This window comes from Podarcis bocagei (assembly GCF_964188305.1).
Source record: "Podarcis bocagei genome assembly, chromosome: 14".
In the NCBI taxonomy this organism is placed as follows: domain Eukaryota; kingdom Metazoa; phylum Chordata; class Lepidosauria; order Squamata; family Lacertidae; genus Podarcis; species Podarcis bocagei.
Window position 1 is genome coordinate 36,540,916 of NC_138139.1, and position 22,746 is coordinate 36,563,661.

Consider the following 22,746-nt stretch of genomic DNA (forward strand, 5'->3'; position numbering starts at 1 on the left):
TGGTATTTTAGCAGTCGGCCTGGGAAAGGAAACAGAACCAGTTAAGTGTTCCTCTGGTGCAGCCTTCCTCAAACTGATGCCTTCCTGGTGTTTTGCACTACAGCTCCCATCAGCTCCAGCCATCATGATGGAAATTAGTCAAAATCTTCTGGAGAGTACCAGGTTGAGGAAGCCTTCTCTCCCTAGGGTCTTCCATTCCTGCTTGTGTGATCTCTGGCCATAGATAGCCATCAGAGACTGCTACTGTGCCCTGTGCTGAAATTTTATCTTGATGAGCGGTGGAAATGAGCACACAACAGTTGTGAGTTTATGGATTCCCTGTTGGATTCTGCTAGGACAGCTTAGGATCTTGCAGAAAGAGCAGTTTAATTTTGGAGGACATACTTTGCAGTCTTCACATAGCGTGAATTATAAATGATAGAAGTAGTTGCAAGGATCTTAAGATACTATCCCAAAGAGGTCCAGGGTGTGTGGGGAGGATTTCTTAATCTTGTGATAAAGACTGTCTTCAGAAAACTTTAAAAGGTGTAAACAGAAACAGCAGACTTCAGTACACTTTATTTTGCCTTGGAGCGAAAAATCCAAACTAGGCTGGGTGTAGGAGTAACAGAGAACTGTAACCCCTTGTATTGAAGGCCTATCTTGTGGCTTCTTTGGCAAGGAGAATAAAGATCTGCTAGCGGGTGTGGTTCTTCCTGCAGGACTCTACAGTTACTGATAAACCAAGAACAGCCGAGAACACTCTCAGATAGAAGCCAAGGGTGGGCCGAGCACTCTGCAGTCTCAAATGCCACTTCAGAAGAATAGTCTCCTTCATTTCTTGCAGCAAAATGGGAGCGAGTTGTGGTGCCTTAAAGCTTTTATTGTGGCATAAACTTTCACGGGTCAGAAGTGTGCTATGGCCCACAGGTTTTATGCCACAATATATTTGTGGTGGTTTTTTTAAGGGGCCGCAAGACTCGCTATACATTCTATTCAGTTTCTCACCTTCAGGAGCCAATTTCTCCAAAATCCTTTTTTTGTGGGTCCCTTCAGATTCCAGCTGTTGATGTTGCAGGAGGGGAAGCTTGGACTACAAGACTGTGTGATTGAACTGGCTTGGTCATTGTTGTCTTAATATTGTTGACAATACTGTAAAGTTACTTTTTAATGGGGATTTCTGTTTTAGCAATTGCTTTTTATTTTGGATCCTTCCTTTTTAAAGAGAAAAAAAATGTGACACTTGTGGAAAGCTTGTAAGAAAAAGCAGTTTTCTTTTAATTCCCTCTCCTTCAATGACCGATCTATAGTTAATTAAGGTTGTGAATTTTTTTTAATTTTTTGCCTTGTTTTTAATTAACGTTTGTCATTCAGAATAGGATGTGTGGTGATGATTAAATGGCAAAAACAGAAGAAATGATTTTTTTTCTTGTGCAATTAACAAAGCTACTGGCAAAAGGAAATAAAACCTTTCTTGGTAACACAATGTTACTTGTCTGTTTCTAAGCTCTCCCCACCAATATTCTCTTTTCTCTCCTTCACCAGCCATTAAATCAAAAGAAATATGTTAAGCCTAACATTCCCCTTACTTTTGATTCATAGAGCACAATGTTATGTTTTCCCTGTATTAAAACTGAAGATACACGTCACACTTTTATACACTCAGATCCCATAATGACAGGCAGTTTTTCTTCCTGTCTGTTGCAAGACAACCCAGTTAAAGTTGTTTCCATTTTCCTACTCTTTTTTTTCCTCTGTCAGCTCTAGAACTGCTGTGTTTTCTGAATAATGTTAAGAGTATCAGCTTTGCATGCCGAAAGTCCCAGGTTCAATCCCTGAAATCTCCAGGTAGTGCTGGGGAGAGACACTCTGGAGAGCCTCTGCCAGTCAGAGTATACAGAACTAGGCTTGAAGGACTTAAAAGAGCAATCTAGCAGTGTCATTCAACAGTGACAGACAACAGTTTTGCTCTAGACACGGCAGGTGCTCTTTTTCAAAGGAAGCTGCCTTATATGGAGTGAGATCACCAGAGCATCTTACCACAATACTGTCTGCACTGACTAGTGGTGGCTCTCTGGCGTTTCAAATGAGATTCCCTCCCAGCCCTACCTGGAGATTGAACCTGAGACCTGCTGCATGCAAAGTTGATACTATACTCTGAGCTATGGCCCTTCCCCTTCTGTTTCTAGCTGCAGGCTGCTTTCTACCTTGGGGGTTCTTAAGCCAAAAGAGTTCAGGAGGACATGAAATTCTGGTGTTTTAGTGGGTTCTACGATGGATATCCCTAGATCAGAAGGATTCCTTTCTGATATAAACGACAACCTAGAACTGCTTGTTTATATGTGATTTTACATCTTATTTTGTCTGGAGTTTTATAATTTTGTAATTGGTATCTTTGTCTTGATACTGGTTATTGACCATAATAAAATGACTTGGCTAGTTGATCCTAATGAGAAGAATTGCCTACCTTTGGCTTTTGGGATTGTTAATGCATATGTCTGTTTGGCTACACAATGATTTTTGTGTGCTGTAGCAAAGTAGGAAGCAAGAATTTCCTGTTCTCCCTCCTTTAAGACATTGCTACCCAAACAGGTTGGATACGTTTTGAACTGGAAGAGGCCAGCTTTAGCACAAAGTTTTGTTTTGTGTAAATATTTAAATATGGGGGTTCTGTTTAGGCATACAACTTGTTTATCTTTAGTATTAAACATCAACTTGTTTAATACTACAAGATTGAGAGTATCCATTTCCCTGAAAAACTAAACTGCTTCAAAGGGGAAGTCTTTGGAAGCGGATTTCTGCTATACACTATAGAAAAATAACTTCACAGTATGATAAATCATGTCAGTAAACATAACTTTCTATTTCAAATAGCATTGGGAATGAAAGTTGCTTGCCGTTGTGGTTATATGGAGATCTTTGATGCAGGTACCTTCTCAACCATAAAACTAATTTGGGTAACATTGGGCCAGTCACTATCTCCCAACCTTGGGAAAGAAAGGTGGGATATAAACAGAAGGAAAGCGCAAGCTGAAGAATTTATGGTAACTATTTCACTGGGAACATAATGCCAATCAAAGAAGTGCTATGTGGTTTATAATCTGGATGAATTGGATTGGATTGGATTGATCTTTATTACGGCCATTGGCCCGTCACACGACAGTTTCCCATACCAACATAATGTACTTGAACCTCCAAATTTAAAACCATCAAAACTTACAAAAAACAGACAAGAACCAAAGCAGAACAAAAAAAAGGACCAACATCATACATTACAATAAATTTATAACATAAACATCACCCTCTGCTCATAAATTAATAAAAGACATCAATGGTGATTCACCTAGTTACATCCTAAAACATAGATCATGGTTTAAAGGGATTTTCCGAGCCGCACAGGAGTCCGTTTCTCTTCTTTAGGGATAGGACGCTGATCAGGAATCTGGCAACCGTGAGTGATCTTAGGGGGTCATCATTTAATAGATATCTCAGTTTGGCTTCATTCATATCATCGGCAATTCCCTTTAGATATTGAGCAAGAAACTTGCTATAATCTGGATGTGATAACTCCCGTTAGTTTACAATATTAATCTGAATTATATTTGGTGTATTGCGGGATGGAACGTGCCTGCTCGAGTTCTATCCAGCTATGTCTTTTTCAGGATTTTCCATTCCATGCCCCTCCCCTTTCTGTGGCTGTTTTCGAGCACAGTCAACTACTACTCCATGGCTACTGAGCATGCTCAGTCATCAGCAGGGTTTTTTCTGTCTCCTTGGTTGTGAATACAGTAATGTCGTTTTGACCAGCACATAACTGCACTTTGGAAACTAAAGAAAATTGTACAGTACTCTTATCTTTATATCCCTTAGATACAGTTTAATATAGTATATACATTAAAATTGGTGGATTTCACATTATCTGCCCTTGGTTGTTTTCACAATGCTCCCTCTACGCACCCAAAAAACGCTTGGGCGGACTAGCCTGCTTTATTACGTCACTAGGCTCTATGACGCCACAACCCTCAGATGCTGGAAAAGGTAGGAAAGCAGAAATACATGAGTGTCGCCTGACTTCCAGGTTGCTAGGCTTCAGTTTTTAAAACGTAGAGATAAAACACACTATATAGTTTTTATACCACTATCACCCTGAAATTCCGGTGAAAACTGAAGGACCCCAGTCGAAACAAAATAAAAAAAATCCTTCCAGTAGCACCTTAGAGACCAACTAAGTTTCATTGGTATGAGCTTTCGTGTTCATGCACACTTCTTCAGATACACTGAAACAGAAGTCACCAGACCCTTATATATCGTGAGAGGGTGGGAAGGGGTATTACTCGGAAGGAATGCAAATTGCAGGTCAGAGTTGTCACCGGGGATGTACATAGGAAAGCAGTTTTATGTAATATGATCCTCGGGTAGAAAGGAGAAAGCATGAACTGTAAGAGGTAGTCTAAGGAGGAGTGCGTGTATGCTGCGGTAAGAGTTTGCGCCGCATTCTGCACCGGGGTATGCCCACTTGTGTCTAAAATATGCAATTAATAAATAGATATATGCACACACACACAAAAAGCAAGTTGATGCCGCTCTAGCCCTTGGCACCAACCTCTATGGTAAAACCAATTTGGCATTGATAAATATAAAGGCACCGAGAGAGAAAAATCTTTCAGACCGGAAGTGGTTGTAAACTCCTCCCATCTCTAGGGTTATTTAAAAGCCGAGGAGTGGGCGGAGCCTCGCGGAGGCGTCTAGGCAAGGCCTTTCAGAACTGGCCAATAAGAACGCCTTCTCTTGAAGCTCCTGCCCAATAAGGAGCGAAGGGGAGGGAAGAGCCCGCGCTTCACGCATCGCCTCAAGTCAAGCGGTCGGGTCCGCGGAGCATCTCCGTGAGGCGGTTATCGATCTGGGTCTGGCGAACGGCGGACGAGAGGCGGCGCGGCTATGAGGATGGCGGCGCTGGCGAGCGCGGCCGAGAGGGCTGTACTGGTGAGAGAGCGGCTGGGGCGGCCGGCCGCGTTGCTGTTGCAGCTGCTGCTGGGTTCGGAGGCGGCGGCGTCTCCTTCCCACTTGGCCGAGAGAAGCCGAGGCGCCTCTGTTCAGCCCTGAGGGACCGACAGCGGCTCTGTTCGGCTCAACCCCTTCGGTGTGGAGCGGGGCCGTGCGTGACGTCACCCGCGCCGGCATCGGCGGTGCGTGACGTCACTCCACAGCATCGCAGAGCCGGCGCCGCCTCCTCCCCTGAAATTATAATTACCTTATTTCATAATGATATTTATCATCGTCGTCATCATCACCATCCTGAAATATGTTGCCAGCACAGAGAGAGTGCTGTCACTCAGGTCCTCCTTGTGGGCTTCCCTATAGATGCATCTGGTTGGTCACTGGGGTAGCAGGATGGTGGACCAGATGGGCCATTGGCCTGATCCAGCAGCCAGGCTCTGTTGATGTTCTTTCCCCTGCTTTCTATGAATTGCCGGGGGAAAACTGGGCTGAGAGTTTCAGCTGCACATTTAAACTGCATTTAAAGGAGTCCAGCCCAAGAGTTTGTGAATTGATGTATTCTGTCTTCAGGGGCAATCTGTTCACTGTTGCTGAGCTCCTCTTTGAGGAATAGAATCACCCGATATACTTCCAAGGAACTCCAGGACACGATTTGAAAACCACTCATGTTAGATAAGATTTGCACCCTGCTTAACAATTCCTTCAAGGAGTTCAGGGTGGTGGGCAAGGTTCCTTCCCGCAAGGCACCCCACTTTATCTTACAGCATACTTGTGAGGTTGTGATTTCCAGAGGATGTTGAGTCTCTAGCACTTGTCTTTTCCACATTTTCTTGCCCTCTGATTCCTCCAAACATTGTGTGTGTGTGTGTGTGTGTGTGTGTGTGTGTGTGTGTGTGCAAGTGTGCCTGTTACACAGGAGGGGTGGACTGTAGTCCACACAAGCTGATGTCATAATGATTTTTTAGGCTTTAGTGTGCCACAGGCTTCTTTGGTCTTCTGAAGTAGGTTAGGCAGAGCAAAAGCATGGAGCAGGGAGGGGTTGTAGCTCAGTAGCACAGCATATGCTTTGCATGCAAAAGGTCCCAATTTAGATTCCTAATCTATCCAGGAAGGGCTGCAAGAGACCTCTGTTTGACACATGTTCATAGAATCATAGAGTTGGAATAGACCACAAGGGCCATCGAGTCCAACCCCCTGCCAAGCAGGAAACACCATCAGAGCACTCCTGACATATGGTTGTCAAGCCTCTGCTGTTGGAAATGATGCTAGACTAGGTGGACTTCTGTCCAAACCAGCAGAGATGCTCTTATCCTTTGAGTTGGTGATAGTATGACTAGCATTTTACATTGCAGGATGTGGAAGTCTTTGCTTTTTTGAAAGCCTCTTTGATGTCTTAAAATGCTTCTTCATCAGAGCCAAGTCTTCTTGCCCAGCCTGATCCTTGCTGGCTAGTGTTCTAGTTACAATGATTTTTTAAAGACATGGGACCATTAAATAAAACGACTCCCTGCACACATACAGTCCAAAAAGGTACAGTCCATCCTGCCATCTGTGGATTCTTTACCACTTCCTTCTGCTGCATGTATATGCCCAGACTCTGCCTTGCATTCCCCAAGCAGGTAGCAATAACATCAACTTCTCCTTATTGAATTGAGCAAATAACCCCTTTTGTCCAGCATTTTCTCTCCCATCACTGCCAGCCAGAGGCCACTGCCTAGAAGCAAGGTTTCATGATGATTGGGATCTCCTGTAATTGTGTCCAAAGATGTACTGCCTCTGGATGTGGAGAATCTACTTAACAAGAATTGACCAGGAGAGTTGATGGAATGGCCCTCCCTAATTTTGTCAATCTCTGTTTGTGTTCATAGTTCTGCACTTTAAGCCTGCATCCACAAATTGTTGACAGTTCAGTTCTAGCACAATGAAACATCATTGGTTGGTTCTGTAAGGCACATGGATGGTGCAGTGGTTTTCTGCATTCTCTTCATGAATTCTTAAATGCCATTCACATCTGTTGCTGAAAGGTCTGAATTAGAAGCAAGGTGTGTCACTTTGCTATTTGGATATTATTGTAAAAGAAGGTATATTGTTGGGGTGGAGTATCACTGAATAGCCAGTGTGTTGCTTTGCAGTTTCGGATGAAAATTAAGATTGATAGATTTGATCCTAACTGGAGCTGTGAGGGTCGGAGACATGCCTCAGGTTTCTCAGGAATCTGCAAACTCTTCAGTGTTTTCATCTGCTGCATTAGTTACCATTGCTGTCGCTTTTTCGACACCAAACACATGTCTGCGCCGGTTGGCTAAAGTACTTGAAAACTTAGCACATATGGTTCTATATGCTAGGATCCACCAACAGTATTGTTGATTTCAACTGTACAGGCCTAGAGTTTATTCCATAGTAATTTGTTAATCTATTAAGGTGCCAGAATACTTACTTTTGCTTTATCATCAATAGAAGACTTTACTGCAGGAGTAGGGAACCTTTTTCAGTCTGAGGGTTGCATTCCTTTCCAGCGGATAGGGCTAGATGCAAAAGTGGGCCTTGAAAGTGTGAATCATGCCTTTGTACCATACCTTGCATTCCACCATGCAAACCTTTCCACACACACACCTCCACCCTCCATCCAGGCAAGCAAAGAAGCGTTATCACAGTTTAGGGACACATTTCAGTTAGGCGAAAGCACTCAAGGAGCATGTGGGGTGGAAGGCCTCCTGAGGGCCAAATAAAGATTGGCCCCACAGGCCTGGTGTTCCCCATCCCTGCTTTATAAGTTTCTCCAGAGTCTTAAATATACATAAATCTAATCTGGCAGCATTTATCACTTGAGACCTGAAACAAAGCATTTATTTATTTGTTTAGGTCCCATGTGTTGCTGATGCCAGTAAGGCTATTCTGGCCCTTAATCAGATTGCTTGGGGCATTGTTTAAACATTAGTTCAAGCAACAGTTCAATGCTGCATGTTCTCAGTTCATATCACTGTGTTCATTTGAATAACACAATGTCTCCAACACCATAAGGAATGCTTCATCCTAGAGTAAGTTGTCTTAGTGGCAAAGGGTTATTCAGTTTACATGCAGCATTTTTTGTTTGTTTGTGAACTCCTTGATCCTAAACAGATTCACCCTTACCCAGTGGGAGTGATTCATGGTGCATTTCCACACTTGAAGTACAGTTTTAACCTGTAAAACATGACAGACTGCTGTACGGGTGGGGAACACTACATCAAGTAACCTGTGTGCATGCCCAGCGTGGGAAATGTATTTGTAGCAAACTCAGTATCAGATGGGCACTTTTAGGGGTTTCACACAATGGTGCTGATCAGCTGTTAAATGCAGAAGATCTGGAGACATCTGTATTCAAGTAGAAATGCGTAAATGAAGAGTAACCTAAGAGTTTGGACCTAAGAGGTTCCCCAAAGAACATGGTTGGGTGGTGGGAGGTAAGATTTGGCTCCTACCCTGTGCCTTTCTCCTTAAAAGTAAATGAAGACAGCCTCTTAGAAATAGATGCAAGTTAATTATTAAAGCTGTGTAGGTGCTGTCAAGGTTCAAGAGACTCTGAAAGAATTCGTTTGTCTTCATAACAGCTGGAGAAGAATGTTCAAGGTGCCCTTAGGGATATAGTTTTACTCTGGCTCCACCGCCCCTTCTGGATCCAGCAATGCTTCTGTTTATCTGAAGCCATGTGGTCCTTTTGGATTCACTCCTGTGTAAACAAGTGGATTGTTGTCAGTGTTGTGAATAGTTGGTTTCCTCTTTGAACCAAACCTTTCCAGGATTATTTGGGAACAGACATTGAGATGTCATTGCATGATAGGGAAAGATGTTGGGGGAGGGGGAGGTTTCCACAGTTTATTTTGTCAGAGTCGGAACCAGGTCAATAAATTAAGGAGTGGTGGTAAGACCTTGAGTCATGGGGAAGGGACTAGGAGGCATGCTGAGTTCAAAGTTGAGCCTTGCTGGAAGCTCCATATGTACATGTCTCTGCAACTATAAGGCTCAGGGGTGATTTATTTAGATCAGGCATGTCCAAAGTCTGTTTCGGGGGCCTAATGCAGCCCGCCACTCACTTTAATCCGGCCCCTGTGGCAGTTTATATCCTGGGGTAAAATTCTAAAAAAAAACCTCAACAGCTTCAATCCTTAAAAAAGGTTAACAACTTTGGTTAGCCCTTTGGTCGGCCCTCACAGCCCTTCACTTCATCAAATCTGGCCCTCTGAAAAAAGTTTGGACACCACTGATTTAAGTAAATGTTGGATTTCCAAATATTTCTATCGGTATGGCCCAATTTGTGCAGTAGAAAATCTAAGCTATGAATTGTGGCACTTTGGTCACCAAACTGTAAAAACAACAACAACAAAAAGGGTAGAGCCATTGAGATTAATGGACATGTTTTAGTCTTTTCCATCAGTTCTAATTTGAGTAGGGCTAACAAAGAGTGGCTTTTTCTCAGCAGAGAGAGCAGGACAGCAGAGGCACTGCCCTCTCAGAGCAGAACCTGATCCATCTAAACTAAGGAAACACCCCATGCCTTGCTGACTCAATAAGAGCTTGTGAAATCCCCCTCTGTGCTTGGGAAATGGAGAGGAGGAAGCAATTTTGCCATTGCCTGTGTACTCTTTACTTCTGTGTTGATTTGAATATGAATGCAAACCCTGTAGTTTCTAGGCAAAATAAAATCATGTGAAACTTGCAAGAATGTTAAATAAAAATGTTCTGGTTAACTTGCATAGCTTGCTGCCTGGGTAAGATCTTCAGTTTTAAAAGTGCATGATCACAAGCATTCTAAATGTCTTTGGATAGTTTCAGCAGAACTTACTCATTTATGTGTGATGATGTGAGTGGATAGCTCAGTTGGTTAGAGGGTGGTGCAGATAACGCCAAAGTTGCAGGTTTGATTCGTCCGTGTGATAACTGCATATTCCTGCATTGCAGGGGTTGGACTAGATGATTCCTAAGGTCCCTTCCAACTCTACAAGTCTATGATTTTATGAGTGGAGGAACAAAGAGGAGAGTAGCACTGGAGTTCTCAGTGAATCATATTATAGAAATGTGGAGTATTAATGCAGGGGGTTTTAATATGTATTTTCTTTCCCTGCAGGAAGAGGAGTTCAAGTGGCTTTTACGAGAGGAGGTTCATGCTGTCCTACGGCAGCTGCAAGATATTCTGAAGGTATTTACCAAAAAATGATATTTCTTCCAACTGTGTTTCTTTGTCTGAAGCAGTTTCTGGGCATACTAGCAACCTCTCAGGCCTCTTGTTCCACTACAAAACAATTTCAAACTTGCTGTGGGTTCTGGGTTTTGTTTGCTTCGGGTATATTAGGCTTTGGCAAAAATTAGTGCTCTCCATAAGCTTTGGAGCGCAACTCCTGGCTGCCCCAGCCAGCATTGTGCTGGCTGGACCTGATGGGAGTTGTAGTCCAAAACATTTGGAAGGTACTAGGTTGCCAAATGCTGGTCTCTACTTATGATGATACCAGAATACAGTGGTACCTCGGGTTACAGACGCTTCAGGTTACAGACTCCGCTAACCCAGAAATAGTACCTCGGGTTAAGAACTTTGCTTCAGCATGGGAACAGAAATCGCACAGCGGCGGCGCAGCGGCAGCAGTGGGAGGCCCCATTATCTAAATTGATACCTCAGGTTAAGAACAGTTTCAGGTTAAGAACGGACCTCCAGAACGAATTAAGTTCTTAACCCAAGGTATCACTGTACACAAGTACGGCCATGCACTAATTTCACCAGCAAAGAGCCAAATGCCAGGCCAGCTTTGTAGCAGAGATGAAAAAAGGACCCAAATTATGTACTGCAGATTTGTCCTCTTCTCACCCCACCCCCAGTCCAGATATCAGAATTACAACTTCAGAGAGAGATTGAAAGACTTCCACTTTTGGCGGCTATGCTGTGTCTGTTCAGGTGGATGAATGAAGATTACTCGTGGGGTTTTTTAACTCAGCCAAGAAGTGTGTGTGTGTAGATAGATAGCCGTGAAGTACTTAAAGTTCATGAGATGAAATAAATTTCCCAGAAACAGGAAACTCTGGTGCATCTGTTCAAAGTATTTAAAAACAATAGAGAAGTGTGGAGGCAGGAGGTAGGTTATACCATTGGTTTTTATGTTTGTGTGAAGCAGAGTGGTCTTGCCAGTTTTCTGAGTTTCTAACCCAAGAAGAAAAAGAAAAAGAAGAAGAAACTTTGGGAGGCAGCTGGTGTCTGCGGCACTCATTCTTCTCTGCTTCTTTCTTGCTCAGGAGGCTTCTCATCGCTTTACTTTGCCTGTGAGCGGTTCAGAGGGACCCATCAAGCAGGAGAACTTTATTCTGGGTAGTTCAAAGTACGTATGGAGATCTTCATGGGCAACATGATTTGCAACTGTTGTCTCCTTGTAGCAGCTATCGAGGGGAAGGGAAGCAAAGTGGACTTGGCTAAGGCCAGCCAGTGTGGGGGAAGCCAAGCCTGGGAGCTTACATCAGGAAGCCTCCGTGAGTCAAGATTAGAAAACTATTCAGCTTCTGTCAGTGTAATTAAGTTTAAATTAGAAGCATGCGTTGGAGCTGATATGATCCCTCTCATCCTTGCCCTTCAATAGCTCCATCCATTCTCCTTTGCTGCCTTCTCCCCTTGTGTGGAATGTATTCTCTGAGTGTGTATGTTAGGAGCTTAGAACCTTTTTCAGCCCAAGGGCCCTGTGGCCATGGTGGGCGGTGCCAGATGCAAAAGTAGGTGGAGCCACAGATTTGTACAGTAGGCTAGATTCCAGCCATGCAGAAGTTTCCATATACACATCTCTCCATCCAGGCAAGCAAGAGTCATTATCACATTCCGGCCAGACAAAATCCCTCAAGGAGAGTACAGAACAATGAGGGGTGAGGCCTGGGGAGAATCCCAAGGGCGCTAGACAGAGGGGCATGGAGAGCTGCATCCTGTATCCTGACCCGAGATGCCCCTCCTCTTGTGTATGCTGGGTCAAGTCTCCCTCTGAACACCTGATTTAAAATCACTTTTTCTGCTTACCCTTAGGTTTATTAACTCCCTTGGTCCTCATTCCCAATGGTAGCCAAACTTTAATTTCATATTGCAGTGCTTGCCTTCATTACTGATCCATCTGTCTGTCCCGCCTGCCTTTGGTCATTTTCCTCACTCTATTTAGATTGTAAGCTCATTCTGAATTGCAACACCTTAAGACGTATAAGTAACAAAGGCAGTTTTTTGCTTTGTTTGTTTTTTAAAGCCCCAGGGCTGTATAGGAGAAGATGTGTTTTAAATTCTTCAAAGGAGACCACTAGAAAGGTGCAAAGCAGTCAGAAAGATGTGTGTCCCTTCCCTGGCTCTGGTCTTCAGCCTTGTTGTTTCCATAAAGGGTTGAATGTCCAAGTGGGTGGATGGACACTTCTGAACCCACTGCTAAGGCACATGTTCAAAAACGGGCTGGGAGGGGGTGGGATGAAGAGAACTCCCATTTCCTCTAGCTATTGTCTGCTCTTTCTCTGCCTATGGATATAACAGCATTGAGTTTTGAGGTAGGACTGTGCCAAAATGCTCCCCTCCCAGATTTCGCAAGACCGCAAACTGGCCATTTCTCTGATTGTGAGGGGTAATACATAGTAAAAATTTGCTGCCATCATGGAGGCCTCTTACTTAAGCAATGTGAGGGTGGATGGGCAGCTTCTTTAACCATTTTTTTGTTAGCACTGCTGCATGTAACAGAACAGTTCTGCTCTCAGCAGCCTGAACATCTTTTTTGTAGCTGCAGAATGACTTGAATGCAGTGTCATTTTAGGACACTTTAGAGGAAGGAAACATGGTTATCACTATTGGTGGCTGCCATATTTTCCATCCCTCAAAATGCCCCAGAACGATGCTGCATCCAGGTCAATTGGGGTTAAGCCAAAGCAGAGCTGGTCTGTTATCTGTGTCTCTACCACTGTTTGGTATGTTGGCATGATAAAAGTTTTTAAAAATAGAACAGAGACATTTCCCTGCCATTACATTGTAAAAGTTTATTGCCTACCCATCCTAATAAACAATGAATCTCCTCTTTTTTGGGGTGGGGAGCTGAACCCCTTCCTCCACCAAATTCATCCAATCCATCCAATCCTTTTCCCAGCTTCCATTTGAAGATGATGCACTGCTACAGAGGACCCACCATACTTGGTACTTTATTGAGAGCAGTGTGCATCCTGTCATCAGATCCTTAACCAATCCCAATTTTATGGTCACATTCCTGTTGCAGAAACAAAGATGATCATGTCTAAATAACAAACAGAGTTTGTTTTGCTCAATCATACTTTCCGCAATTATACAAGGAGGCTGTTTGCAGTATGTTGACAACTGAGAGAAAACCAGGAAATAGCACAAGTCTTTCTTTATGCTGTCTATTCCTGATGGTTCCGCTGAGGAAGTTAGAACTGTAAATATATAATCCCTGAACAGCAGTGGCCTGCTCTTTGAACCATTTGTGTTTGCTTGCGTATATACATCCCCAAACACCCGTGAGAATTAGATGCGTTTTATTATCCATGTTAACAACACTGCCTTTTATTTCAGCACCGACCAGGTGAAGGGAGTCCTGACACTTCAGGGAGATGCCTTGTGCCAGGCTGTGAGTATTTGCTCATGCAAGCTTCACGTGGTAGGGAACGGGTACCGCCCTGATGGTGCCAGGCAGGAAAACCTCATCTCCTTCCAACACTCTTGGCATGTCAGCAGATCTCCTCTTGGGGGAATTCCAGCTTATTTTTCACTTGGGCCACTATGCATTTAAGTACTATTACAGCAGTTTAAACAGTTGTGGCTTCTCCTCGAAAATCCTGGGAACTGTAGTTTGTTAAGGGTGCTGAGATTCGTTAGAATACTCCTAGTCCCCTCCCAGAGCTACAGTACCCTGAATAGAGAGGTTGTTTGTTAAACCACTCTGGAAATTGTAGCTCTTAAGAAGGGGATAGTGGCGTCTCCTAACACCTCTCAGTGCCCTTAACAAACTACAACTCCCATAATTATTTGGGGGAAGCTGAAACTGTTTGAAGTGGTGTAAGAATGCTGTGAATGTATGGCACAGATGCACCTCTGCCATAATCAGATAAATAATCAACTGACTGGTATCACTTGCTCACATGAGCCTTTGCCATTTACCTTGCTGAATTGTCTTTCAAAGGCCGCAGGGACCATGAAACCCCTGCCCTGGTATTGCTGCTCAGGCTGCTCATGCACAACGGTTTCCTTCTGCTTTTGGTTTCCATGTCAGCAGTGCAGCCAACACACCATCAGTGCCAGGCAACATACCATGCAGATCTCTTAGGATTGTTATTGAGGCCTGGTTGTAGATTCCCCAGACGGTTAAGCAAACTTCTTTCGGCCTCACTTCACTATTGCTGCATTGCAGATAAACATGGCCTCTAATCCCAAAGGGGCTGGTAACAATAAATCCAAGAGAGGAATTTGACTTTTTGTGTGTGTGTGTCCCCCATGAACTGTAGGACTACTGCATGCTCCAAATCAGTGTTTCTCATTCTTGGGTCTCCAGCTGTTTTGGGACTACAATTCCCATCATCCCTGGCCACTGGTCCTGCAAGCTGAGGATGGGAGTTGTAGTCCAAAAACAGCTGGAGACCCAAGCTTGGGAAACACTGCTCACCAACCTTTTGGAGCACATTTGCAAACTGGAGAAACTGTTGCGGGCGCCACACATACACACAACCACCACAATCAAGCACATATTACAACCTGTTCCACCGGCTACAACAGAGTGCTGCTTTGAAGCTTAACTGTAGGGAGGGAGCCCTGTTGAGGCCAGGCAAAGCCCCTGCAGACACAGGTGCACCTGGAGGTGCCACTTCAGTAATTCCTGAAATAGTATTTCTATTTGAGAACTTGCAGCTTCTCAAGTTCCTTACCTGCTAAACTGTGGCTTCTCAGTGATTGACCCAGGAGGGGGGTTGCATCTTTCTCTACTCCCGGTTGTTTGTTAACTGTTCAACCAGGCACAGCCTTTCAGTATGTTACTGAGGCCCCTGGAAAGCTAATTTCCTGGGTCACTGGTTATTTGAGGATTTTGCTTGTTTTTGCTGCAGTGGTTAAGGTGATCCAGGTATTGCACAGAGCTGGTGATTTACTTGGCATCAAGTAATTCAAATAATTTGACCCCTCTCTTTGGCCAAAAAGGCCTTGAGCAGCATAGAAAGATCAATAAAAGACGTGACACACAAGAGGAACAGAAAAGGGAGGGGAAAAGGAAGCTCAATCCCCAGCTCTTAAAGTTACAATTCTTCCAGAGGGCTAGCTGGAATAGAAACAGTTCAGGTGGCCTGATGGAACAGCTGCCGCTAGGTGACAGTTTATGCAGCAGGTTCCTCATTAGAGGTAACAAAACAACCCTTCTTCCTTGCTCTGCAACCTGATGTAATGACAGCCACTGTTGACTTTCCCAAGCTAGTTAACCAACTACTGGTTAGCAGATGCATTCAGTGTGGGGCTGAAAATGGCCATTAATGGGCTATCTGATTGTCCATCCTAAACCCTAATGCCACATAGGCATCAAACATAATAATCTTTTTTGCCTCTCAGAAAAGGTGCTTTCTCCAGCTTGTTGTTCCTCCTATACAAATGTAGCACCTGATACTTCCAGGACTCAGCATCCTGACCTCAATGATCAGAAATAGGGTGGGAGGGTCAGAGTAGTCTCTGCTAGACTTTCATTAGTAGGGAACTGCTATGAATGTATGCTGTGTATATGCACCCTTCAGCACCCTTCTCTGTTTCTAGGATATTAACTTAAAAATGCCCAGGAATAACCAACTCCTACACTTTGCATTCCGGGATGATAAACAATGGAAACTCCAGCAGGTATGATGACTGCAAACCCATCTTCTTGCATCTTATTTGTGCAGATTTTGTGTGCTTCTAAGTTCAAAACCCTTTTTGCCTGCTTTGGCCCAGCATGCTGATGGGCTGCCCTTTGTGCTTTTTTCAGATCCAGGATGCAAGGAATCATGTCAACCAAGCGATCTACCTGCTTACCAACAGAGGCGCCAATTACCAGTTCAAGACAGGATGTGAGGTCCTCAAGGTGAGAATTGTGCTTGCTTCCGTTCTTCTTGGGAACAGTCACTTTTCCAGATGAGCAAACACTTCAACTGCAACTGGAACAATTGTGGGACAGAGCTGTGGCTTGATGGCACTGGCAGGTCACGTGTTTAGCAAGCGTCTGATCCCAGATTCTGTCCTTTGCATCTCTTGTTAAAGGGCAAATGGTCATAGAACAGGGAAGGAAATCTACCTGGGACTTTGGAGAGCTGCTCCCAGAACAGACAGCACTGGGCTAGACGGCACTACTGCTCTGGCTTAGTATGCAACCAGCAGAACTTTAAAAGGCCCTGCTGGATCAGGCCAAATGCCCATCTCGCCTCCAATTAAATGACTCAGAGATGCCGACAAGCAGGGCATGAAGGCAACAGCAATCCAGTATTCAGAGGCATAACTTACCCTTACATAGAAGGGTTTTTCTTCCTTTCCATGTAGGTCACAAGAGATTTCAGACGTGTGTAATGGGAAATTAATATAGAAGGTGTAATGATGACCATTGGCTTAGATAGATTAGATAGGAAATAGAGCCTCCATGCTCAGAGGTAGGATATCTGGCTTATAAGAATCCTGGCTGTCCATAGCTGTTAATAGAATACTAGACTTTATTTACTGATACCATTTTTCAGTCCCACCTTTCAGAATGCAAATTATTCTAAGGCTGTTTAGAAGCCCACATTTTCCAAAACCCCAGTGAACGATATCCACACATAAAGTCATCAGGATCCTTCCCACAGGGCAATTGGTGGTAGAATCATCAAGGGAAAGAAGGGTGATAGTCCAGCTAGAGCAGGCCTTGGTGTGGTCTTTGCCTCCTTCCCACCTTCTCCTGGGCTCCTGCTCATGGGGCAGTTGGTGTCAAGGAGATTAGAGGGACTTTTGACCTAATCCAGGAAGGCAGTTTTGGGGGCAGTTTCTTGCTAAAGCTCAAACGAAATATTTCTGATTGACCCTGTGCATCAGTTATGATTTGTGCATATGAAGAAAGCTCCAGGGTACCTGAGAGGCCAGGATTACGCTTGGTTCTTGATACACTGAAAGCCATTTTGGAGTAGCGTCATATGACTAAGACTTTTCAGCCACATCTCTGGATCAGTCTAAATAAAATTGCGGGTTTCTCTCTCTGCCTTCCTCCTCCTCTCTCCACACCAGTTGATGGATGCAGTGATGCTGCAGTTGACAAGAGCTCGCAATCGGCTCACCACTCCAGCTACTTTGACTCTGCCAGAAATCGCCTCTAGTGGTGTTACGGTAACTGCCTTTGTCAGTCTCTCAGGAAGAGATAAGCACACACCTGCTCCAGCCCACTCAAATCTCTGTTAAGAGTAATCTTAGTTGTGCTCTAAGAAAAGTCCAGCTTTGTGTATACTTGCATTAAACCTGCTGTACTGTGTGAATGGCTTAGGTTTTAAGTTATTGGCAACAGCAAGGCTACAAAAGTCAAGAAGTAGTAGTAGTAGCCATCCTCCCACCTTGGCTTCCATCCTTCTAAACTCTGAAAGTCCTGCCTACAAAGTTGCCTTTGTCTCCTGAGCTTTGAGAATATATTTCCTGGACGTTGGGTTTTTTTAATTGCACATCCATGAGGACTAGAATGTTGCTTGCAACATGCAACCTTAGGGAAACCAAATCCATTCCCTAGTAATACTTTACAGGATGTGGTAAATTGTTCAATGTTGGCAATGGGGGAGACAGGTGCAGTAGCCCCTTCTGAGGTTTCCCACCCCCCAAGGAGCTGGAGGCTGCTGCTAGACGGGGGCTTCTGGCATGCTGCAGCAGGCAAATTTTGCTCACAAGGTTTCCTGTGACTGCAGGTGATCAGAAAAGAACTGTTACAAATAGGAGCAGAGGGACTCTTTGCCCTTGTGAGTGCAGCAGTTTTGGTTAACTGGATGTCTCTGCCTCTCATTAATATTAACAGGTGGCCCCTGATGCATTGCTCTTTGTTTAACGCCTGAAATCTTTAGGTCAGGGAGCGCCAGCCTGTCAGTGTTGACACCAAAGATGTTGATGCAGATGGGCCAGTGGGCTTGGCCCAGTCTGCCAATTTGAATTTGCCCAGTTGAGAGACTGGGACTTTCAGAATAGAAAAAAGATCCATCACTATCTTTGCAGCAGTAATGCAACGGTTGTAAAACGGTGGGTTGGTATTCCCAGGGGTGGAGGAAAAGGGATGCAGTGGGGGCATAACACCCCGGGTGTCTTCGCTGAGGGGGGTGACATTTGGTGCCTACCCCGAGCCGTTGGGTAAAGGGGGGGAGGTGTGCTGTGTTGCCGGCGGCATTCCCTTCCCCCTTCGTTTTGACAGCTGGAGGAGGTTTGGGAGTCACAGGTAGGCGGTGCGCCTAATGTCTGCCATTGGCGGCTCACTCTGTCCCCGGCTGCAGGGCATGCGTGCTGCTCCATGCACCAAGCAGCTATCCCGTGCCTGGGAGGGCACCCTCTGTGCCCCGCCCCCCTTGGGAGCGTGCCCACCCTGGGCAGCACGGGTATATGCTCCGCTGCTGGGTGTTCTGTTTCTCTCCTGTCCCTGTGATTGAGTGACAGTGCCTAAAGGGGAATGTTTACTTCTCCTGACAGTACTTCAGACCCCTCTAGGGAGACCTGCTTTACACTCTGAGAATCTTTGTCCTAGCATTGGTCTTAATTGGTGAGCTGGAACCCACCACCAAATCACGATCTGATCTAAGGTGGATCATAACAGCTGCGCCACCACCATAGAAATACATCGTAAAAAGTCAAGGAATGGGTCCCCAAATGCATGTTTGATTTAAAGGTCAGGAAAAAAATGAAGACTACTGTCCTCAAGGGATACTTGTTCACAGTCCTGCATGTATTGAAACCTGGTATTTTCAATGGGTAAGAAATGAAGGACCTTAATGATACACTGGTTTTGCTTTCCCGGCAGAAAATGTTCACTCCTGCTCTGCCTCCAGACATCCTCGTCAATTTCTACATCAACCTGAATAAGCTCTGCTTGACTGTCTATCAGCTGCATGCTCTGCAACCCAGTTCTACAAAGGTACCGGGAAAATGCTGAAGGGCTGTTTATAAATCTCCTAAAATATAAATAAATAGACCGTAACCCCCAGCTCGCTCCCAGGGCAGGGGTCTACTCTACTGTAATCCTACACAGGAGGCATCCCTTACCACTTGGGGAGAAGGTCAGCGTTAGAGCATCGGTTCCAAATCTTAACAAAGGCAAAATATTATGGTTAATACAGCTGAGGGTCATAAGCCATTTGTAGGTCTGACCAAGGGCCTTGATTTTAAATGTGTTGGTGGACCTTCACTGGTGATAGTTTTGGTAAAACTGTAGATGAGGCCCAGAAGCAGCTGCTTAACATCTTTCTCCTTTGTATTTACTATCACTTCTTCAAGGGGGTGTTGTGAAAGACTATTGCACAAGCTGTGACTAGCTGGGTAAATGTTTGTGGGTTGTATCTGAGCAAGTTCTACTCAGAGTAGAGCTGTTGAAATGAATGGACCTGAATTAGTCATGCCCATTACTTTCAGTGGATCTACTCTTGGGTAGAACTTAGTTAAAGGCAACACCATATCTCTCTAATTTAAGAGTCAGGAAATGACAACAGATTCTAAGGAAGCAGAAAAAATATTGAGATTGTAAGTACACTATTCACATCGCCTCTATAATAAAGAAAGCTTGTGGAATCTACACAGAACAACTGATTCCTTCTGTGAAAATCCATGGGTGGTAATTTTTTATTTCCTCCCCCAGAACTTCAGACCGGCTGGAGGGTCCATACTACACAACCCAGGGGCCATGTTGTAAGTTGGGTTGTTTTTGTTTTAGTTGTGTATTTTGTGATTTTATATTGTGATTTTATGTTGAGACCTGCAGGTATAGGGTGGTATACACATTTAATAAAATAAATGAATAAATACCATCACACTATGGTGAAGATGCGGGTGGCGCTGTGGGTAAATCCTCAGCGCCTAGGGCTTGCCGATCGCATGGTCGGCGGTTCGAATCCCCGCAGCAGGGTGAGCTCCCATCTGCGGTCCCAGCTCCTGCCCACCTAGCAGTTCAAAAGCACCCCTAAAGTGCAAGTAGATGAATAGGTACCGCTTTCTAGCGGGAAGGTAAACGGCGTTTCCGTGTGCTGCGCTGGTGCAGGCTCGCCAGAGCAGCTTCGTCACGCTGGCCACGTGACCCGGAAGTGTCTCTGGACAGCGCTGGCCCCTGACCTCTTAAGTGAGATGGGCGCACAACCCTAGAGTCGGACACGACTGGCCCGTACGGTCAGGGGTACCTTTACCTTTATGGTGAAGAAGGCCTGATGGAACAGGGTGGAATCTTGTCTGTGTAACCTCCCTGGCCCCAGCCTATCTCTCTCTCTCTCTCTCTCTCTCTCTCTCTCTCTCTCTCTCTCTGCAGTGAGTTCAACAACCAAAGATATGAAGTGAACCATGTCCACAAAGTGGAGTGTGTCGTGCCCTGGCTGAATGATGCCCTCGTTTTTTTCACGGTCTCCCTGCAGCTGTGCCAGCAGCTGAAGGACAAGGTCGGGTGGTGGAAAGAGATGACGTGGTTGGCAAAGGGCATTCCTTGCTTTTGGGGGCCAGGGGAGGCTGCTGGATGTTGAAACTATTTTGCAGTGGCAGCCAGTGTGATGCCCTACAGAAGCTGCTGGACTGTCATCAGCCCTGGCCGTTAATTATGATAGCTGGGGCTGAGTGGGCATGTGGAGGGCACCACGTTGACTACTTCTGGTATACTTAGTGAAGTGTTAGTTCTGTATCTGATGTGGAAAAAGGAGACACACTGGGGGCAAGGCAAATAGCATTGGATTGTGTGAAACTTAAAAGCATATGTCCTGCTGATGTATAGATAGTAACCCTTAGCAATAATATAGCACATTTAGAGCATTTAGACTGCTACAGCTAAGCCTATTTCAAGTAAAATGCAATGGAAAAATGAACCAACAGCCCTGTCAAGGTAGGTTGATATTATCCCCATGTTTCAGATTTGGGAGGATGGGATGTGGAGGCTTAGACAACCACTAAGTTTGTGATAAAAGTGAGATTTGAATTAAGGATCCTCATTCCCTGCTCATTCTTGGATTCCACACCAATTAGCTTTTTACAGCAGGGATGGGAAACCTTAGGTTGGGGGTTGCCAAACAGATGTCTTGGGCATGAGCATGATGCGGCTTCTGACAACCTCTCCCCCTCTTATTTTCCAGATCTCTGTGTTTTCTGGCTACTGGAACTACAAGCTCTACTGATCCTGCCTCAAACAGTGGTCCATTTGCAATTTCAGCCACTCTCTCTCTTCTCGGGAGGAAATCATTGTATAAGCTGTGTATGTGTGAAGATTTACTGGATCCCACTGTTCATGGTGGCAGCTGGGTAGGCACCATGCCCAGTGTTGGCATCCTCATGTGTCGAGTATCATTATTTATTAGCACTTTAGAAGTACACCTATTCCTTTCCAAGCTGGTGAACACTAGTCAAATCCCAACCCGCTAGCGCAGGGAATGGGGGGAGTCTGTGGCTCTCCAAATGTCACAACTCCCATTGTCTCTGACCCATTGGCCATGCTGGCTGGGACTGGTGGGAGCTGAAGTCTAGCAAGACTTAGAGGGCCACAGGCTCCCCCTTTCTCTTCATTAGAGGAAAGGGTGTGATTGTGAACAGGGAAAATGAAACTAGGGCTGGACTGTTATGGAGGGATGACAAGAGGGACCAACTTGGTGTGTGTGGTGGGCCACAAAGAGCCATTCCTTCCTCGTCATATTTTTGGTTTGCTGTCCCTTCCATCACCACCACCAAATCTCTTGCGCCAATGTGGAAGATTCATCTCTACAATTTAACCCCAGCGGCGTCGGGAACAATGTTCTTTTGGTGGATAGCCAGAGGCACCACCTCCATCATGTCTTCCATTGAGCCATCGCTATGCCCGTCTACCACTAAGCAATGCAAAACATACATGTTTGTCTTGGTGGCAGAGTGGTCGGTTGCTGCTAAACTTGAATGAATCATTCCTTGAACTGGTCTGCTGTTGTCGTTAAATAAAAATCCCTGACCGTTGTGCTGTGTGGCTGAAGTTGCAAACCTATGTTTCGAAGGAGACCCCAATGATGTGTAGTTAGTTGGAGTTAGTCAAAATGTATTAAGTTGATACAGGATGCCTCGACTCTGCCTGTTGTTAATTATTAAATTGTTTAACAGCCCTTCACCAGAACAGGTTTCAACCATGTAGAATGCTAATTGTTTTAAACTAATTTTAATATTTCAATCAGATGAATAGCAAGGATCCTAAAAATCTCAAAGGCCGGGGCAAAGAGGTGTATCTTCAGCATATGACAAAAACTATACAGTGAAGTTGTAGGTTGCACTTTTGTAGCGGGGAATGACACGGCTTAGGGCAGGGTGGCCCAAGTGGGCTGCAAGAGTACTTTGACACAGAACCCATGGGCTGCACTCTGCCTCATTACATGGGGAAGAGGGAAGCAAGGGCAAAAGTTGAACACACAAACACACCACCCTCGCTCTGCCTTCTCAGAGCTGGCTAAGTGAGGTGCCGGGCTTTGGGAAGGAGACACAAGGCTCTGGCAAGAGCCCTAGAGTCATCGTGTCTCCTCAAAGCTGGGAAAGAAGTAACTAAGCTTTGGAAAGGAGGACTCTAGCATACTGCCAAAACCCCCACATCTCCTTCC

General features: G+C 44.9%; 1 protein-coding gene across 2 annotated transcripts; it reads left to right on the forward strand.

The window, feature by feature from the left end:
• Positions 1-4,725: 4,725 nt before the first annotated feature.
• Positions 4,726-22,117, forward strand: ROGDI (rogdi atypical leucine zipper). 2 transcript variants are annotated; one of them, XM_081170435.1, is made up of 11 exons: positions 4,746-4,962; positions 10,082-10,153; positions 11,236-11,318; positions 13,532-13,586; positions 15,746-15,826; positions 15,954-16,049; positions 17,216-17,314; positions 18,972-19,085; positions 19,803-19,852; positions 20,463-20,589; positions 21,271-22,117. In XM_081170435.1, the coding sequence occupies exons 1-11, from the start codon at positions 4,918-4,920 to the stop codon at positions 21,310-21,312; spliced, it is 864 nt and encodes a 287-aa protein (XP_081026561.1). In that variant the 5' UTR covers positions 4,746-4,917; the 3' UTR covers positions 21,313-22,117. The 2 variants fall into 2 exon arrangements, with proteins under 2 accessions (XP_081026560.1, XP_081026561.1); XM_081170434.1 differs by lacking the exon at positions 21,271-22,117 and having other exon boundaries at positions 4,726-4,962; positions 20,463-21,264.
• The last annotated feature ends 629 nt before the right edge of the window (positions 22,118-22,746 follow it).